This window comes from Centroberyx affinis, unplaced genomic scaffold (genome assembly GCF_046629955.1).
Source record: "Centroberyx affinis isolate AG114_WGS23_722 - 3 ecotype Tasmania unplaced genomic scaffold, CSIRO-AGI_Caff_v1 ptg002725l_1, whole genome shotgun sequence".
In the NCBI taxonomy this organism is placed as follows: Eukaryota; Metazoa; Chordata; class Actinopteri; order Beryciformes; family Berycidae; genus Centroberyx; species Centroberyx affinis.
In genome coordinates this window covers 75,001-95,377 of record NW_027280893.1, presented here as the reverse complement: position 1 = coordinate 95,377, position 20,377 = coordinate 75,001, and the positions used below count along the sequence as shown (strand labels likewise).

The 20,377-nt window shown below is 41.7% G+C and overlaps 2 protein-coding genes across 2 annotated transcripts in view; one reads left to right on the top strand and one right to left on the bottom strand.

Annotated features, from left to right (window-relative positions):
- Positions 1-1,337: 1,337 nt before the first annotated feature.
- On the bottom strand, positions 1,338-7,890 carry bco2l (beta-carotene 15, 15-dioxygenase 2, like). The gene is made up of 10 exons (XM_071535517.1): positions 7,668-7,890; positions 7,081-7,196; positions 6,816-6,918; positions 6,146-6,283; positions 5,026-5,186; positions 4,208-4,378; positions 3,215-3,352; positions 2,110-2,292; positions 1,790-1,900; positions 1,338-1,454 (listed from the first exon to the last, which is right to left on the bottom strand). The coding sequence occupies exons 1-10, from the start codon at positions 7,873-7,875 to the stop codon at positions 1,338-1,340; spliced, it is 1,446 nt and encodes a 481-aa protein (XP_071391618.1). The 5' UTR covers positions 7,876-7,890.
- An 8,998-nt stretch (positions 7,891-16,888) lies between these two features.
- Positions 16,889-20,377, top strand: part of ela3l (elastase 3 like) — a 3,795-nt gene continuing 306 nt past the window's right edge. Inside the window, exons 1-6 of the mRNA XM_071535518.1 lie at positions 16,889-16,928; positions 17,166-17,254; positions 17,506-17,603; positions 18,381-18,509; positions 19,175-19,311; positions 19,709-19,854. Of these exons, the coding sequence (XP_071391619.1) occupies positions 16,889-16,928; positions 17,166-17,254; positions 17,506-17,603; positions 18,381-18,509; positions 19,175-19,311; positions 19,709-19,854 (639 nt within the window). The remainder of the gene's footprint in view (positions 16,929-17,165; positions 17,255-17,505; positions 17,604-18,380; positions 18,510-19,174; positions 19,312-19,708; positions 19,855-20,377) is intronic.

The window sequence follows — 20,377 nt, the reverse complement described above, 5'->3', positions numbered from 1 at the left end:
ATAATAGACTATAGCTCTCTCTGCTCTTGTATATTTAATTCTATTCTATGCAATGAGGGAAGCTAAGGTTAAAACCTCAGCCTGGCATTGGTTCAGTCATCGGTGTGTGCTCATAAATTTTTGAACGGTGGGACTTGCTGTTGCAAAATATCTTCATAACTTCCCCACTGTAACTCCACTGTAAGTCCATTTTGAAATGTTAAAAAAAGCAAAACATACATATATTTAGAAACTAGCTTTCACACAGCATCAGTCCCTGTATCAGGAGCGCAGCCAGAAATCAGTTCAAATCAATGTGAGAGTGAAAATGGCCGATGAAATTAACATCAATAAAGTGCAGGGAGACGGTGGAGCGACAAGTCCTGCTGTACTCCAAATTCTGGATCAGGTCTGTGTTCTGCTTTTCAAGAATTACCTTGAAATTTGGTAGAACTGTGTCTGGAATTAAGTTAAATTCAAGACTATTATGTTCAGTTCCTCTCTGTTTAATATGATGAAACAGCAGCAACTGTTCTTTTCCACACACTACAAGGTCCCCATGTCAGTGTTTATGTGCATGTCAACTGTGTTTTGGGTTGTGTTGCGCTGATAAACTGTGCTAAGTTTCTGATCTGACCCTCTGCTAGACTCTCTGGAGGCTATCGACCAGTTAGATCCATTTGTTTTGTAGGCGTTTCAGACCATTGTCCAGTTTCTATCACATTACTTTGACAGAAATTGAATTTCCTCTGATGCATTTTCATGTATCCTAAGTGCTGTTCTGATCTCATTGGGAGTATAGCTTTTCCATTGCCTTGATGTTGCAAAAACACTTTGGGTTCAAATTTTAAAAAAAAGGGAAACGGATTTCATTTTAGTGTCTGTGTTGCTTTCATTTATTTTTTCGATATGTTTTCCCAACTAAATTATTAGTGAAACCAATATTTATGCTGCTTCTGCGTAAGCTCCATAGGCTTGGTGTTTTGGCCATGGTCCAAAGGATGTTTCAAAATCTTACAAGAGCACAGTAAGAACACAGAGGACAAACTGTATCAGTATGCTGCTGCCATGCTGTGCTTCCCGTCCTGTTAGCCGCCAAATTATTCATCTTTCTAACTGTATTGGCGGCATACAGTGAGGACATAAACCTATTCCTATCAAGCTGGAACAAACAAAGAGCATGAGTCTGCAGATTTTGCCACGATCCGGAGGCCTTTTGTCCCGCTCAGTTGTATGTTGTTTTTTTTTATTTCAAACAGTTCAAGAGTTTTGCATCAATAGAGACATTCTGCGTACAGAGGGGCCGGTTGCCGGTTCAATTTCAGCGCTCTGCCGCAGAGTTGGACACAGTTGCGTGTCTAGCCCATCTCGTTAAACACGCCGTGGGTCCCATATGGTATGTTGACAGGGACCTCGGCTCTGCCCAGCTCAGTGAAGGTCTTGGCATCCAGAACAAGTAGGAAAGTGCTTTTCTCCTTGAAACAGAAACACAGCAGATTAAATATAATGTTATGTTAAGAAAAAGGTCAGAGAACGCCTCCCTCTCACAGTATGATAGTGCAGGTACCCAACCATTTGTCTTCTCTATGCATAGTCAAATCTATGTATGGTCACACTGGTTACGAAGATAAAAAAATATATATATGTAGAAAGTATTTATTATTTATTTCTGACTTTGTTTATCTCTTTCTTTCTTCATAAACAGCAGTCACAGTACACAGTTACAAGCAAATGTCGATATCACTCAATATAGTGTTTTGTCATTGTTGAAGTTTTGAATGTATGTTGTTGTTTGTATTTGTTGACTGACTTCTCTGGGTGTGATGATGATGGACATGACCACGCCGTCGTCCTCCTCGGTGGCATTGGGCGCAGCGACAAACACCGGCTCAGAGGGGAACAGGCCAGGATGACGCCACGCCTAGACAGGGAGCATTACATAAACATCGCTTTTACTTCTTTAGCTGTTTCACAGCCTTGAGCCACTTTTGTTTGTTATCAGACTAAAACTCCCAACCTGCTGTTCTCAGTGATAAAAAAAAAAAAATCCAGAACAAATAACCTTGACATGATAATACCCGGCCCAGTTAATGATGAGGTCTCTCTAAGTGGTATTTGATTTATACAGACCTTAAGCTCCTTGGTGTGGACATCCATCTTCAGCAGTGAATCGCTGAAGACGTGTCCAAAGCCACAGGAGTAGAAGTAGCGGTAAGGTCTGCCATTGTACTGGGCATAGTTGATGTGCGGAAACTCAAGGCCGCCAAACTGCAGCAGCTCGTCATTATGAAGCTCCTCGTGGGTCAAGTAGATCTGCAGGTTCACAGGAGAGAGTCAGGAGTGTATTCAGACTTTCACAGTTTAACAGGAAAATTACAGAGTTAGATTCAGCAATTATCATAGTAAGGAAATCGACCGTGTTTACACAGACTGTACACTGTATCACCAAGTCTACTGTATTTGTTATGAGTGCTACAATCAATATTGCAGGATCCTCTAAAATAATCTAACGGATACCCGCAAGGGATCCTAGGCATTAATTTCAAACATCAGTTGAGAATAATTCTCTTAATTTGACTTTGAAGATGGATGTACCTTATTTCTTCTCCAACCAATTCCAAGCCCATTTGTTTCTATTTGTTTTCAACAACTGTACTGGCCCCCACAAAATAGCCAGCAGCACTTTAGGCAGCTGTTTTTCACCAGCTACATAATACCGCTCTCACTAGGGTGGAACTCTGTCAGTCAGGTAGTCATGACAACTAAAAAAAATCACCTTTTCTTTCAACACATGAGCGTCATTCTGACAGAAAATGTTGGGCAGTGTGTGTGTGTGTGTGTGTGTTTGTGTGTGTGTGTGTGTGTGTGTGTGTGCGTGTGTGTGTGTGTGCGTGTGTGTGTATGTGCATGTGTGCGCTTCAGGGACAGAGCCTTTTCATGGTGATTTCATTGTAAGACAGTGCACATAAGTAGTTAAATGGCAATTGTTCCACAGCATGGTGGACTCTCACTTGAAATCCTTTTTATCTGCTGTAAGTCATGAAATTACTATCTTGCAGAAACTACCTTCAGTGTCTCATCTGACTTCATCAGGCTGGATAATTGCATACAATGTGTGGGAGTGGATGGGCTGGATTCAGCATGATTATAGGCCTTTTTTCTTTAATTCCTCTGTAAATCTGAGGATAATGTGATGCGCAGTCAAACACACATATTGCACGCTGTTCAGACCTACCTCTCCAGATTTCATCCTTGTAGCAGTGGCTTTACAGTAATGTAGAGTGACAAGGTTTTGGTCTAGTGGAGTTTGCTGGTCCACAGTCAGAGGCAGGACGTATCTCCTTGGAAGGTTTCTGCACAATGAGTTGTAAAACTGACAAGAGGAAACAGGAGAAACATTAAACTTTCTGACTGTGAGCCCTCTGAATGAAAGGTGCAATGCAACCTTGGGAACAGATACATAAAACAGATTCACAGCATGATGTTTTTACATAGCAGTGGTGCACAGCTAATAATGAAGGGTAGAAGAAATGAATTGCATTCACTCTTGTTACTGTAATTGAGTATAATTTTGTGTACTTTTTTGAGCGTTTTTTTAAGTTATTAATTTTATTTTTTATTAAATAAGTTTTGACTGAAGTACCATACTTGACCATACTAGATTTTAAATCACATCCATTACAGAGTGAACATTTTGCAGGCTCTCCATAAGCATTGCATCAGAAACAGACCAATTTATGAGCGATAAGTGAGGGAAACAAGGGGAAATCAGTGAATGTCATCAGATCATCAGACCCAAACCCATGTCTGTTTAGTGAAGAAAAGAGGGAGAGTCTGTGCAGAAACCACCACTAAGATATCCCTAAATTGTTGTTGTTGATTCATGGTTTACTTTGTTTATGGACTTTATTTTAAGTAAAATTATCTTTTTTGAACTCTCTGTCCTTTCATCCTTTTTGCATTGCATAATAAGTAATTTTACTTATAAATGTAAAAAAAATCACTAAGTAACAATACCTCTACTTGATTAGAATATCTTAATACTCTCTCCCTCCCTGCTAATAATATATTTATTGTATAACATTTTCAAAAAATGATATCACTTCCAAACAAAAACAATATCATTAAATGATCACAACACTAATTGCTGACACTAATTCCTGCAAAGCCTAAACATTGTATATGTGTGTATGTGTGAATGTGTGTGTGAGTCGGTCTATCCATTCACCTTGTCGATTTCCTCTCCTGGGCCTCTCCTGAGGTTCTCCAGTGTGAAGTCTCCGATGACCTCCCCATCGTCCCCGCAGCACATGTCCATGACCAGGAAGCCGTTGTCCTCAAAAGCGTTGATCTGATGCAGCGTGAACATGGGTGCCGCACGGTACCTCACCTCACTCTTCTATTGGACCAATCACACCAACCAATCAGGACTCAGGAATTGTCAAAATGTCAAAAAAATGCTAAAGGTTACACATGCTTTTGGATAAACAACAAGGATTTGCTGCATCAGGCAAAGATGCAGACTTTATTATTGAAATGTCGCATAAAGTCTGGTGCAATCACCCAAGAGGAGAATACAGAATGCAAAAAGTCACTGCCCAAAGTGGGGGATGGGTGTGAGGGGGGGTGCATTAGACTTTAATGTCACTGTCATATTTCGTTACATACATTGATCTTCTTAACATTTGAGGAAAATCACACTTGAGCTCAGGCTGCTCGGCTGTTGCGGCACGGCTCTTGTGCTGTTACCTTCGCAAGATGAAAGTTTGATATTGTATGCTTAATGGGTATGGTGTGTAATGAGATGAGAAAATTGAGAGTAACAATGTATAAGAAAGGGCTACACCAACAGAGTGTGACTTCATCAAAAATAAATGAAGGAAAAAAACTTTGCGGAGTCGTCATGCGTGAAGAGATTAGCTTGCAACTTTTCCTTTTATGTTCCGTTCTGGCTATTCAGCAGCTGGGCGGGGAAAGCCTACTTGACACATTTTCGCACGGAGAAACTCGGCGGCGGTGCAGTCAGCTCATCGAGTTTGAACCCACCTCGCCGGTGTGCCTGTTGACCAGGTGGAAGATGGTTTCGTAGTGGGGCTCCCAGGTCATGACCTTGTGGAAGCTCTTGCCCTGGATTCTGTACAGCATGAACTTCAGCAGGTCCAGCTTGATGGGCTGCTCGATGAACACGATGTAGTTCTCTGACATGACTGGAGACGAGAGGGAATGTATACATGAAACACTGAACAAATTACACTCCCACACATGCACACACCTTTAAATTTAGAATATCTGGTGGAGCCGTGCCTCTATATTTAGGTGTGTGATTGGAGGGATAAACTAATTTGAATTATATGGTCCACTGGTTCTTGGTGCCAGACTGTCTGGCGGAGCGAGGGTGGTCTGCTAGACAAGATTGTGATACGATGTAGGAATTGATGCAGTACGCTGAACTTGCAAATAAATACAGTGCATGCGCGCGAGTGTATATAGACATAAACATGCAAGCAGAAGCACAAACAAACAACAAAATACAGCTAACAACTCCATGTATACTCCAGGCATACACACACAAATTGTTTTTTTTTTTTGTCTCTCCCAACAGATGTGAGTAACAGCTCTTTCAGAGTTACAGACAAAGACATGAAGAAAAATAAAAAGTTGAGGATGTATGTCTTTGGTGACAGGAAAAATAAGTTGACAAAGATAAACAGACATAAAGGTCTGTGTGGGGGGTTTTTGAGAGACAGAGAGAGAGAGAGAGAGAGAGAGAGATAGGGAGAGAAAGAGGGAGAGAGTGTGTGTCCTTTTGTGTGTGAGCCAGTGTGACTGAGGCAGAGCTATAAGCGGAGACAGATACTGAGAGCTGAACAGAAAGACAAAGAGGCTGAAATTGACAAAAAGAAGCGGAATAAGACTGACACCCAAATTAATAATTAAGAAATGCACTGAGCGCACAGAAATTAGGACCTGCTCTTTGAAATGAAATGACTCACCATGTCAATCCAGGCAAAAAAGCTATGATCTCTTATTAAATTCACCTATTAAATCCACTTCACTACATGAAGTGGTGCAGACACAGGTTAAAGAGGGACTTCCAAGCCATCAGACAACTCAGATATGGATCGGGCAAAAAGCGCGCCGCTCGATATTTGGAAAGCTATCTCACCAAAGCTGTGATAGTAGGAGGGTTTCCTGGGTTCAGCGGCACGGATGGAGCAGATGACCTTTGCGCCACTCAGATCCTCTGCGTCCTGCTCCGCCTTCTCCTCAGGAGGAGGCACACGGATGATGTTGTAGAAGAAACCTGAGGGACAAAAACAGATATCAGACATGTTAAAATTATTTTCACAAGTTAACATACAAAGACACAGACATGTAATGAGTAGGTAGGTACACTACCAGTCAAAAGTTTGGACACACGCTTTTTTCTTTATTTTTTGCTATTTTGCACATTTTATAATAATAGTAAAGACATCAAAACTATGACATAACACAAATGGAATTATGCAGTGACCAAAAAAGTGTTAAACAAATCAAAACTATGTTATATTTTAGATTCTGTAAAGTAGCCGCCCTTTGCCTTGATGGAAAGGCAAAGGCTTTGAAAAGAAATTCATACATAGGATCAATTTCACTATTTATATTTGTCTAAAAAACAAATTTCAAGCATACAAGCAAAGGCCTTTAGATCAATATGGCTTTAAGGTAATGAAAACCATTGTACATTCAATCAGGTGTGTCTACACTTTTGACTGGCTTTTTTTGACTGACTAGTTTAGGTAGGTAGGAAGGAAGGTAGAAAGGAAGGAAGGAAGGAAGGTAGGAAGGATGGATACCATTTTTGCCATAGGAGTTGCCCATGTTGTATGTGGCTCCTTCACGGTCATAGTGTGGGTGAGCTGTAGCTGAGCTGACAGCGATGAACTTACTCCAGTCCACCTTAAATGGACCAAAAAAAAAAATCCACATCATCATCTTTGTTGTCCTTGCCACTACCATCATCCGTCTCCTTCATCTTCATCCTCCAGCTGTTTAAGAGCATCTGCATCCAAAAGAGGCTTAGTGCTACTCAGCTTCATACAGTGAGTGTGATGAGTCTACCTTCTCCTTCGTCTCCAGGCTCTGTGGGTCTATCCGTCTCATGTAGTTGGTCTCTGTGCTGACATAATAGTCTCCCTTGTACTTGACAAAGTTCACGCTGGCGTTATCTGTGGCCTCTGTACACACAAACACATATCAGGAACATTTTTGAATATAGTGCCTCAGCAAAGATTCATCGTTACTCTTTACTCCTGCAGCTTTATATCATGCTTCAGCTCGATCTTTCCCACACACACACACACTCGTGCACACACCAAAATATTGGCGCTCGCTCCTTTTACCTCTTTAGCAAAAACAACATGATATAACACCAGCATTAATCAGGCTGCAAAAGCTGTAGAAAGTACAGCACATAAAGTCAAGGACATGAGCGTTCAAGAAAAAAATTGAGAGAAAATGACTGAATGTTTCTTAGACTGCTTGTTTCTTTGCCTCTAGTAATCTAATAATCTGGCATAGCTGCCTTTGTACCTATATACACAAGTGAATTGAATTGTTTAATAATACATTTGGCACTGCCTGCGCTACATTATGCTACGCTGAACTGAACTGAAATTAAAGGAAATCGTTTACACATGGGGATACACTGAAGGCGGCACACATACTGGGAATCTGAAAGCGGGAGAAGAAGCGTGCGAATATGTTCTTGCAGGGATCGGGCATGGCCAGCGTCCCGAACTCTGACACCACAATACGGTTTTTCTCTGAGTTCTGGACGTATGAGTCACTTTGCAGGAAGCGGCTGCTGTAGGTGACATTGCCCTCATGTATGTGGAACCGGTGCATCATGGCCATGCCGTCAAACCAGTGGGTGTATCTGAGAAAGAAGCGGCACACAATGATTCATTTGTCATCAGGGTGGTTTGAGGTTCAGAGGAGGAGAGAGAGAGAGCGGTCATGTATTGTATAGGTTTGTGCATGTTGCTTTTTTTCCTCTCCGGAGATCTTGTTATGCAAATACCTGTCCTTCCCAAACTCAAACTTCCCAGGTCCGTTCCTCAGGAAGCTCCCATTGATCCAGGAGGGAATGTTTCCCTTGACGGTGGTGGGGATCGGCCCGGGTGTTTCCTCCACAGAATGCACCAGCGGAGCCACGCTCTCCAGCCCCTTGGCCTGTGGACACCGCTGCCTGCTGGGTGCTGACAGGGAGGAGGAGGGGAGAGAGAGGAGGAGGGTAGAGGGAGGGGGGGGGATCACTGAATGGTTGAATTTTGATTAAAGTACATTGTAAAGTCCATGGAAATAAAACAGAATGGCAATCGTAAGATACATCCATGACAGCGAGCAGTAGTTGAACTGTAGCTGAACTATGATTGGCCCAACAGCCCCCCCCCCCCCCCCCCCCCCCCTCTCTCTTTCTCTCTTTCGCTCACATACACACACACAGGCAGATGAGCTCTGACATGCATACAAACTAGTGTGGCGCCGCAATTCTGTGATCCTTTTTTATGGCTTTGGAACTTTGAACGAGTGTGAATGTGGGAAGTTCATGACGAGGTCAGGGAGACGTGTTATCTCAAAACGGTTGATCATGAAAAAAAAAAAAAAATCAAATTACAATTCAGCCTTTTAGACTGTGTATGTAAATCTGACCAGCTAACATCGACACAAAGGTTATCACCCGAGTCAACATTAAATCGGGGCAATAGGCCTACTAACAATGGTGAAGGAACAAGGAGATCTGTTCACAGTCTTTTCTTTTCAGTTTTGAGAGAATTGCGCTATAAAAGGTCATAATTTCTCACCTTATGGATCCCCACAACTCGTTAACTACACTTTAAGCTATCAACACCATGCCAGATAAACACAAGCCATTACATGGTAGAAGTCATTATGTAGCCTAACAGCTCCTGCTTGTCTCGACACCTGTCTCTCCGGGGTGTTGCACTGTGAATGACACCTACACTGTCTACTGCTATATCTTATCATATATTATTATTATTATCTGTTATCCAATGTGCACACCCTGCTCATTACCTCAGTCAACACATAACGGTGATTGTAAAACATATGAGAGTTACGTGATTAACAAAGGCAGATCGTGGCTGAGGTTCAATATTGAGCCACATATTGAGCATAGGTTACGATAGCAGAGTGGGCTGACGATGTGAATTGTTATTGCAACCAACCAACAGAGCCAGAAATGTGTTCATTCCCGTGATACCAGTCCAACGCACAATAAAAATGAGAATGTGCAATAAGAGGGGGTGTGCAATTGACAGATACTGCAATACACTTTAACAATCTCTTACAATGTTGACTTTGAGAGTTTTGATTGCAATTGGGTATGTTTGCTACTGCAGCGCTGCGACTAATATCTGAACGTATATTGTCATTTTTAGGGGGCATTTCATGGGCTTTGGGCTGCATTCGAAATTGAGTCTCTTGAAAACACTATAGTGACAGTTATGAGCTCAGAACTGTTGTGGATAATAGCGTATTGCTTTTTTTATCTTTGGTTTTCAAATAATCACAACTGCAACTGTATTTTATTTAGAACAGCTATTGCTTTAATGAACCGTTTTCCCTCATGGTACCAGAAATATGTGGATATACAGGTAAATGACATGTTTGACTTGGCTGTCATCTTTGCAGAGCTCCCTAATTTCAGTTTTGTTAATTACAAAAGTGAAGGGACTTGTTAACCAGTTCTCTTCTTTTAGGTAACAACAGCTGAGTTTGGCTAAAAGCTGTTAATGAGACATCCCGTCTGTTCTTTCACCATCTCTCCTGCAACAGGAGACCTTGGAGAAGGAGCAATAGAAAATGCCGGCACGTCTTATCATAACCGCAACGCAACAGATGAGATGAATGCCACTGCGGATATCTCAGGAGGATTGTTCGTGAAATGCAACAATATCACATTGTGACTGCACCAGGAAATTAACAGATAAAACAACAAAAAGCTATAGAAAGCTACAGTATAAGTGTCCTTGTGTGTTCATGTGTATGTTCGTGTCTTCGTGTGTGTGTGTGTGTGTGTGTGTGTGTGTGTGGGTAGTCAAAAGCATAACAGTTAAATACAGTAAATTATCAGTCATATAGTCATAGGTTTAGCTATGTGTTCATCCAGAGGAATCTGATTTTAGAGCTTGATTGATTAAAGATATTGTGTGTTTTTAGTGTTTTTATTGTCACAAACACAAAGTCTTTATACTTACACTTATTTATGCGACCAATTATTAGCTTTACATGGCTTCCATTTACATGTCATTTATCTCAGATAATCTCACAAATCAAACATCTGTATCTTTGCCTTATATTCATGTTTTGATAGAAAATACAAATGAAATCAACCTACTAAAGCAAAAAACACCATCTTTAGCTCAGTCCCAATTCATCCTGTTAATTGTGCGCAGTGTTTACACAGATGCATATGCGCTCACCATCTGGCCGCGCTTCTGAATGTGTGTATCTACTCACCGCTCTGTGTCTGGGGCACTGTGGTCTTGGACATGACTGGTGCGCCTGTGGATTTGTTCAGAAAACGGCGAGGATTTAAACTAGCCCTGAGGGCGCGTCAGGACAACCTTTGAACCCTTGGCTCCTTCCCAGTCCCAGGCAGTGAATCCAGGCTCTAATCAACACTACTGTATTGTGGAATATATTATGGGCCTCTGATGAAAAGTGAAATCTGAAATCCACGAGGACATTGGCCATCGCCTCATGACGAAAGTCATTGTTAACACATATTTGGATTCTGGATATATTTAAATATGTTTGACTTGAAACTTGCTTTATCCTTTCTAACCTGAAAGACAGACCTGTTTTATCAAAACTACTGTTTTACTTAAATCCTCATAAACATAAAGTAATCTCTCCATAAATTACTTTCTTATTTTGTATTTTACTGGCTTTGTGTCAAAGTTTAATATACTGAAATTACAGATTGAGCCTTAAATGTGGTAAAAGTAATTTTACTGATTTTACTGACAAAATTCTGACCAATAGTTGCAGAAGCATTTATTTAGACCAAGGTAGCTCCAATTAATATCAAACAAACATAACCTCCATAGCCCTGAGACTACATGCCTGACATTTGCTGTCAACAACAAAACAAATTATAAAGCGTCTCAAGTGTCTCAATATAATATTCTGCAAATTAATTCAGTCATCATTAATTCGATCATCAATCAATTCAATGAAATGAATTCAATGAAAGCTACGCTTAAAGATAAGATAACAGTTTATCAGCTTAACAGCAGCTAATATAAGTTATTCTAACAGGTATCTCTAACTGATTCCTGGTATCTCTAAACTGATACCTGTAGGGAGGGACTGCTAAGGTGTCTCTCTGCTTTCTGCCCTAATGTATATAAGCTGGGGAATGGAGGAATAAATGAATGACTGAATGAATGACTGAATGAATGAATGGATGGATGAATGAATGAATTAATGAATTAATGAATTAATGAATTAATGAATTAATGAATGAATGAAGACTTTTGAAGCATTATGTCTGGCTCCAAGCCATATCACAGATCTAGCCACACTAAGCGATTGTCAAACCACTAGAGCAACACATTTTGTAACTGTAAACACAGTAAAACTACTGGGCGACGGAAGCCCTTAAGGACAAACCGTGCATAAAGTCTAATGGCTAAACGGAGAGTAACCAGAGGTTACCAGTCTCGCTTTGCTAGATGTTTCTCCCACTGAAGGTTACATGTCCCACAATGACAAGTGAAGAGGCAGTAGCAAGTTTATTAGTTGAACAAGTTTACTTGCTCGATTCATCGATTCCGCCATTACCTTCGCTATAGCAGGTTTAAGCCCCTATGAGCCAATCTGCAGCCTGAAGAACACAGGGGAGCAGAATCAGTATCTTCTTTTTAATCACTTTTTAAAACTTATTTTTACAGACGTGCTCTTTGCTTTTGCTTTTAATTCTACTTTTTTTTTTTTTACTACTATTTTTTGCCTTTTATCTTGTTTTACCTGTTAAACAAGTTTCTTGGTTGTTTCATTTATGAGGTTGATATTTGCTTTAATTGATTGTTAAAGTGTTATAAATTGGGGTCCTACACATTTTACACATTTACACATTTTAAATGTGTAAATGTTTTACACATTTTATCAACATCTAATAGCTGATTTGATGGTCACAAGGCTTTCTGCTGAGTAGCTTACAGGCCTTGTTTGGGCCAACTGCAACAGTCTCTTGGGATCTATGCAGTCAAGAAACTGAATATTTGGGCATATTAATCTTGAAAGGTAACTAGATCTAAGTTTGACTGCTTTTAAAAACATAAATAAGTTTAAAAAAGTACGAAGAAATTTCCATGGACCAACCAACACTATTTAGTTATGCATCAATTTCCTTTCAAGGTTTCAAGGCCTGATAAACACAATTTTCAAATTCCATCACTTTCCATGTTTCCTATAACCATAACCCTGCATTAAACAGCAGGGTGGCAGGATCTGAAAGATTGTTGTGCTTCCAGGACTGAATAATTTCTACCATTAGGGATAACTTTAAAAACATGATTGTATATGCAGATATGTTTATATGATTGCATGACAGCTCTTCCTGCAGTATAGCACAGCAGAGGGAAGACACTCAAAGAGGTGATAAACTGCTCCAAAGTAACAGACACTAAATGACAGTAACAGGTTTGACAATTGTGGAAAAGATCATTCTAGTTCAAAAGAATATATAAACTTTAAACGTTATTGAAAGTCGAAAATTAATAAAAATGTGGTAAAAAAAAAACCCCACTTTATTGAAAGTCAAATTTTGGATAGAGAGATTAAACGGAATAAGGTTGAGACAAAAGATAGAATTTATTGGGTAAAATTTAAATTCAAAATAACAATGAATGGCACATTGAGGTGATAGACACGTACAGTATTTGACACAGAAAAGGGCAAAGGCACAGTCATCTGACCACAGGGGAGATACTATCCAGATGGACTATGAACCCCAAGTGACACACAAGCATGCCATGTAAAAAGCACACAGAACACTGGGCACAAATGCCAGGGAGGGCAAAATCAGTGGAAGGACATGAGGTCAAGTGGTAATCAGTAAAGTAATTCTTACCACACCACAGCATGTAGTGAGACAGTCTATACTACAGTACCACCTGAGACACAGGCTGCCCCACTCAAAATCAAAGAAATTATTGTACCTACAAGACCTGTAGAAAGACCTGCTTTTTTCTCTGCCTTCTATTATCCAATCAGTTTAAATTTCAAGAAGGCAGCCCATTTCGGTTCCATCCAATCGTCTAAGCTTTAAACGTTTCCACACCTTCTCTCTCTCGCCCATGCGGGAACCAATCACAATACAGTACAATCTTTATGACCTTAATCAGCTGTTCCTGTATCTCGCCGTCATTCCAGCTGCCGATGCTGATGCTGATCTGCGTCCCACCACCAGCACCACCAAGGCTGTGTGGAGATGAATCCAGTCGGGGGTTTTATTGTTTCCGGCCCGTTATGGGGTTCTTCTCCATAATCGAATAAAGAGTGTACGCCAAAGTTTGATTAATGTTTGTTCAATAAAGTTCTGAATTCAGAAACCTACTGTAGTTTCCCCTGATTGAAATGACAATAAACAAAGAGATTAAAAAGAATTAAACAAATACACCAGTCAAGTCATATCAAGTTTATTTATACAGCCCTTCATCACAGAAGCTCTGCAGACTTTGCAGAGCTTACCTAGATCTAAGTAATCAACAATCAGTCACAAAACAAAATTATGCAATACAGTTTGCAACACGGAACAAAGCATGTTGAAAAGACACAACAGGCATACCTAATCTACCTAGCCTCGCCTAGCCTAACCGGCACCACCAACCTTAACCCTAACCCCAACCCCCAGATCCTCAGTGAAGACAAGGAAAATCTCCCAAGATTGATAGCAGCAAAAGCCTGTTAACCTCAGCCAGTTTGAAGGATAAAGACGAAAGCAAAACAGCAGCTGACAGCCGATGGTTGGATTTACTTCAGCCCTGCAGCTCAGGGCAAACTGCCTGGTCTAGCCTATGGTAAATTAGGCATGCACTGGAAAATACAGTTGTATCAATTTTAGAAGACAAAAAGCTCAACAATATTGGCCATGCTGGCCTCAGTACAGGCTAAATATTGGGCTAAGGCTTCAAACCATCCCAAATCCTTCCCAAGCCACCCTGCTGTGCGTACTACATACCTCCAAGCCAGTGTTGTGGGATGGACTGGACGAAAATGAGTTAAAAACCAAACAGTTGGCTGCAGCCAGCAGCACTGCCTGTCAAAATAATATACTTTATTGCAAACTCTTTCCTTTCTGCTTCAGCTGGGTTATGGCAGGAGCCAATCCAGTGTTTTCTGCCCAACTATGACATAAACCCACTGTAAACATCCAGTGTCATTCAGAGTTCAGCTGCTCTTCTGATAGGGCAGATATGTTGAAGTGCACCTGTTACAAACCCAGAGGGGTTTCAGTAGATTAAGCGTTCTGCTTTGCTCACCCATGAAACTAGGAAAACCCATCCTAAGGCTGCAATCTCAGAACATGACTGACTGCATCTAATTGTACATAAACATATTTCAGTGGTGAGGAGCAGACCTTGTAGACCAGGGGTTTGAACTCAATAAGGAGGTCAATGATGTTTTAGGTTGGGCACATATGTATTGCAACAAAAACATGTATTATCTGAGATCGATAACTTAATCTATTTTATTTTTATATATCTTTTTTTCTGTACAATATAGTCATATCAGTTCAGCAGCACCTCAGTTCATTATGTTGTGTCATCTGGCCACTGCTAAATTAATGAATACAAGAGGTTTAATCAGAAAATGGGAAACGGAGGCATCTATTATGGACACTGGCTTGTAATAAGTCTAACAATGTTTTACAGATTTGAAGAGTAATTTTAATTAGCTTTCAATTAATTGCATATCGCAACTATAGAGTAGCACACACATGCACGCGCAGGGGTGCGTGCACACACACACACACACACACACACACACACGCACACGCACACACACACACACACACACACACATACACACACACACACACACAAACAAGTTTCTCTAAGTTTGTTGTGTTGCTGTAGTTGCTTTTCAAGTCTTTTTCATCCCATCATGTACCTGTTCCACTGGGCAGGCTATAGATGATAAACCTAATCAAACATTGAAACAAAACTTTAAAATGCAATATGTTTAATAGATTCAACTGTTTGGTTGCTACATGTGTTCTACATGTCTGTCTTGTCGTTATGGTGGATGGATTCTCTGTGGTCTATGAAGATCTCTTTCAATCATTTTCAGTGTCAGAGTTTTCTCTGCCCCCCTTTTTGATTTTGCTGCACAGATAGATAGATAGATAGGTAGATAGATAGATTGATTGATTGATTGATTGATTGATTGATTGATTAATTAAAATTTTAATTAACTCACTGCACAAAGTTTGGACCCATGAAGAAAACGAATGGCTTCTTGCTATAAACATGAAAAAGATGTAGCAATAAATACTGCTCTATTATGAAAGAATTTAATTCAGTTTTGTGCCTGAACAGATAAATTGTCCCATCTAGTGGTGAGCTGGGAGACTAAATCATTTATGAACAAAGAGCAGAGAAATTGAAGTCCAGTAGACTATCTGAAGTATACTGATGCAAATACTGTTTATTTAAAACATAATTTCTATTTTTTTCAAACATTTATTACAGCATATTGTGCTTTGTTTTTCAATGGAGCCACAGATAAGGCACAGATAACACAGATAACAGTGGGATTTCTGCCTGCTGCAAACAAGCCCTACTCCTCCTAACTCGCTCTCACATTCCCTCATCAGTAACATCTCAAAGATCCTTGTATCTGAGCTTTGTGCGTCCAAATATAGACTATTCCTCACCACCCATCGTACTGACTGTACCTGTTTACTGCGCCGTAAAACATAACCTTTATCGTGCTATTTAGTATTACCCGAGCAGCCTTTGCACAATCTTGGCACAGATTTACAATGTCTGCACAAGCCTGTGTCACCTCGGGCCTGCACACTCTGACACTTTAATGCCTCAGGAGTTGTGTCTGTGTTCTCTAACTCTCATAACTTATTCAGGTTCTGTTCATTCAAGTCATTATAACTACCTCATGGCACACTGGACCGGTCTACTGTTGGACACTCACTACATTTCATTTTACAACAGCAACTATACAGCATGTAATAATACCAAATGTAGATTGATACTGAATGTCGAGTGAGTATTATACTGTGGGACTCTGCACGCTGTCGTATTGAGTGTAGCTGTCGATAGTTTCTGCACCAATGACACCATCTGTTTCTGATTGTCCTGGTTATTTATCATTGTAATGGCTGTAAGTGAGACTTTTATTTTTTTTACATTTTGCAGAAACTAGGCCACTAAACCAGATGATGGCTTCCCATGCTGTTATGCAAGTGGTTAATTCCAGGTTTTAGGCGAGAGAGTGTGTCAGGGAGAGGAGTAAAGGTGAGGTGGATATGGTGTGGGGGTTAAGTTGTTTGGTATGCTCCTTCCACATTAAAAACATACACATACTGTGCATGCATACGTGTGAGCTGTTTCTCAAAAACACATATCATACACATGGGAGTGTGCAATGTAGCTCCAGGTGAAGGTCATGTGAATTGCTCCAGAAAACACACCTGCGTGACTCGTCAGCCACCCAGTTCCACTGACCCTTTATCATTGGCCCGTCTTCATCCCCAGAGGCGACGGAAGGACCAATAGGAGTGTGTGTTACCACGTTCGGAGGGGGTGTTCCCTGCGGTAGGAAGTTTAAAAGAGAGTGTGTGTCCTGCTGTCCCTTAGCAGAAGCATCAATCAACATGATCCCCATCGTGCTGGCCTCAGTGCTCATTGCTAGCGGTAAGAACATCTGGTACTCTCTAATTCGGTGTGTTTTTGTGTTTGTGTGCTGTGTGTTTGCAAGTGTGTGTGTGTGCACGCGTGCATATGACTGCATAGGGAGCTAGTTCTCTGCAATCTCTATCGGAAAGAGAAAGTCTGCGCTTTGTGCCTGATCTGTGCATCAAAAGTAATTTAGCTGTTCTCCTGCCTCATGACTACTCCCTCTCCCATGTCTGCTGCCTTCTCCACATCCAGCCCTTGGGTGCGGCACCCCACCCATTGAGCCCCTGACGTCCCGTGTGGTCAACGGAGTAGATGCCAAGCCCCACAGCTGGCCCTGGCAGGTATGCTAATACACACACATCTGTCTGTGTTTTTAAATTTACCAGCAAACCTTGTGGGCGCTGCATCTGCTTATACCATCGAAATATTTAGCAGCCAGTGGCTATTCAACACTGTTTAATCAGATGGCACATTTTGAATTAAATTAGTAGGGAGCAAACACTGCAAACTGCCAACTATGTCATCCACTGACACTATCCACCACCCATCTCTTCTTCTTTGTCCATCTTCTGTCGCCCTTCTCTGTCTCCAGATCTCTCTGCAGTATGAGAGGGACGGTGAGTGGAGGCACACTTGCGGAGGATCTCTGATTGCTGCCAACTGGGTCATGACCGCTGCTCACTGTATCAAGTAAGAGCAGCAGAGGAAATCACCAACATACACACACATACACACACAACCACCAATACATGTATCTACAAATTTCTGCATGCTCACATTCAAAACACACCATCATTCTGTAACACCACTACATGCCTTACTTTAACCTAAACCTAATCCTAATTCTATTTGAACCCTAATCCCAAACCCCAACCCTAATTTACCCCTTGTAGAAGTGAGGGTCGGCCAAAATGAACTCACTTCTCATAAATGTGCTCTAATTCTTTGTTTGTTTGTGTGTTACTGTGTGCCTGCATATGTGTGTGTGTGTGTGTGTGCGTGTGTGTGTGTGTGTGTGTGTGTGTGTGTGTGTGTGTGTGAGAGAGAGAGAGTGTGCGTGCAGGCATGCATATTACTGCATAGGGAGCTAGCTCTCTGCAATCTGTATCGGAGAGAGAAAGGCTGCATCAAAAGTAATTTAGCTGCTTTCTTACCTCATAACTACTAACACTCCCATGTCCCCCAAGGTCTCAAAACTCAAACGGGTTCTAACAGGAATCAAAGTACCACACCCATACGCACATACACACACACACACACACACACACACACACACACACACACACACACACACACATAATGCACAAGTACACCCAAGGTCATTTGGACTGCTTCACAGTTGAAATCCCCTCCTTACCACCAGCACTAATCACACCATCAGACTGAACTAATCAAATCGCTCAACTGTGCACCGAGTCTTCTGACTGGCTTTGTCGGCACCCAAACTGTCTCTCCTCTCCTCCCCAGCACCAAGCTATCCTACAGGGTGTTTGTTGGCAAATACAACCTGTTGGTGGAGGAGGCTGGCTCCAAGGCCATCCTGCCAGAGAAGATCATCGTCCATGAGAAGTGGAACCCCATCCTGGTGGCCCTCGGGTAAGGCGAGCCCCACTGTGCGTTACAATAGGCGGGTCAAGTCGCCTGCTATCACATACAACACATCACAGTCTATTCTATTCAGAGGTGTCAAGGTGGATAAGTGGATTGAGGTGCATATTCCATCTATTCACAATATTGTGGGTTGAATCCAACTCATGGCTTTTGTCACAAGTCATCCACCTCCCCTCTCCTTTCCTTTCTCCTCGCGCTCCACAGTGCACTATATAATACAACCAATGTGCCTCATTAAAATAAGAGTGCATACTCCATCTTGGTCACCCTCAAGTGTGACTGCAGCCTGCGGGGCACTTAGTCTGCGCGACTGATCCATGTAAGACCAATAATTAATCGACTTTTTTCCACAGCGGAAACTTTTTCCCACAGTGGAAAATTGGAGAGATAAGATAGGAGTTTGGAGTATAGGGTTTATTTATTTGCATATATAAAAATGATGAAACACAGAAAGGGGAAAAATACAGATTGTGCTGGTGCGATGGGAAAAAAACAACCATTACCTTCTCTCGTTATCTCATCTGCCTCTATCTCTATCTCTCTCTCTCTCTCTCTTTCTCTCTCTCTTGCTCCGGAGGAAAAATTTAAATTGCCTGTCAGTTCTACCCCTTTTCTCACTCTCCCTCTCTCTGTGTGTGTCTCTCTCTCAGTAACGACATTGCCCTGATCAAGCTGTCTGAGTCTGTGACTTTGAGTGACCAGGTGCAGTTGGCTTGCATCCCCGCTGCTGGTACTGTGCTGCAAAACCTCTACCCCTGCTACATCACCGGATGGGGCAGGCTATACAGTAAGTCGATGCTTGTGGGAGGCTGTGGTGTGTGTGCAAGGTGGAGGGTGGGGGGCAGGCTATTGTTGTGTTTGTTTTACCTAAGCATCTCTGAAAAGCCTTCATTAATTGGCCATTATAGCGTACAATTGGTGTGCAGTGTAATGTCTGAATTTATACCTGGCTGTGTGTGTTGTGAGTATGATAGGGATTAAACCGGGAAATCTCCAGTTGGGGTGGGGTGGGGTGAAAAATGGCATACAGTAGATTTTAGCAGAAACTTTTTGGAGTCGCTCCTAAATTGAAATCTTCGGGTTGGATGGTGAATTCGGCGCCTGCAGAAATGCTGTACGGCATGTTTGGCAGACGTCTAGTGTATGTGGATTATGGTAATAGACTCTGCCTGTGTGTGTTTTAGCCGGAGGCCCCATTGCTGATAAGCTGCAGCAGGCTTTGATGCCTGTGGCTGACCATGCCACCTGCTCCCAGCCTGACTGGTGGGGTATCGCTGTCAGGACCACCATGGTGTGCGCCGGCGGGGACGGCATCGTGGCTGGATGCAACGTGAGTTTGTAGCGTTCGTGTGTGTGTGTGTGTGTGTGTGCATGTCTGCGTGAGAGAGAGAGAGAGAGAGAGAGAGAGGGCATGCAAGGGCAAACCTGTCCAAGCAGTCAAAAAGTGGGAGAAGAATGCGTTTAATTTTTATTCATGCCTTTTGTTTTTGCTTTATTTTTAATTCTACTCGAGGGATAGAATGCAGATTAGAGAATAGAACAGAGCTGGAACAGTTCCTCTGCTCTGAACGTCTACTTGTAGTGTGTTTATGCTTTAGTGTCATACAGTACGTCTTGTTTGTACAATATCTGAGGTCCTATACTCCGTTTTGTTCTGCACCCCAGTGTGTCAGTCCTGTATTGTGTAACTGTCTTGTAACGTGTCAGCACCAATTAATCAGGTCACTTTCCCTGTCTCGCCATTGTACTTGGGCGAAAAAAAAGCGATTGTGACTGTGACTCTCGTAGTGGTGCCCTGCCAGTGTATCAATTTCTCCACCAAATGAATAAAACATGTGCCCTTAAGTGCTTCC

Coding starts and splice junctions, on each gene's coding strand:
- bco2l (XM_071535517.1), bottom strand. CDS start 7,875: ATGGCCATGATGCACCGGTTCCACATACATGAGGGCAATGTCACCTAC. Junction 7,197..7,667: donor CAGTATGTGTGCCGCCTTCA/GTGTATCCCCAT, acceptor TTGTGTGTACAG/AGGCCACAGATAACGCCAGC. Junction 3,353..4,207: donor CAGGAGAGGAAATCGACAAG/GTGAATGGATAG, acceptor TCCTCTTGTCAG/TTTTACAACTCATTGTGCAG.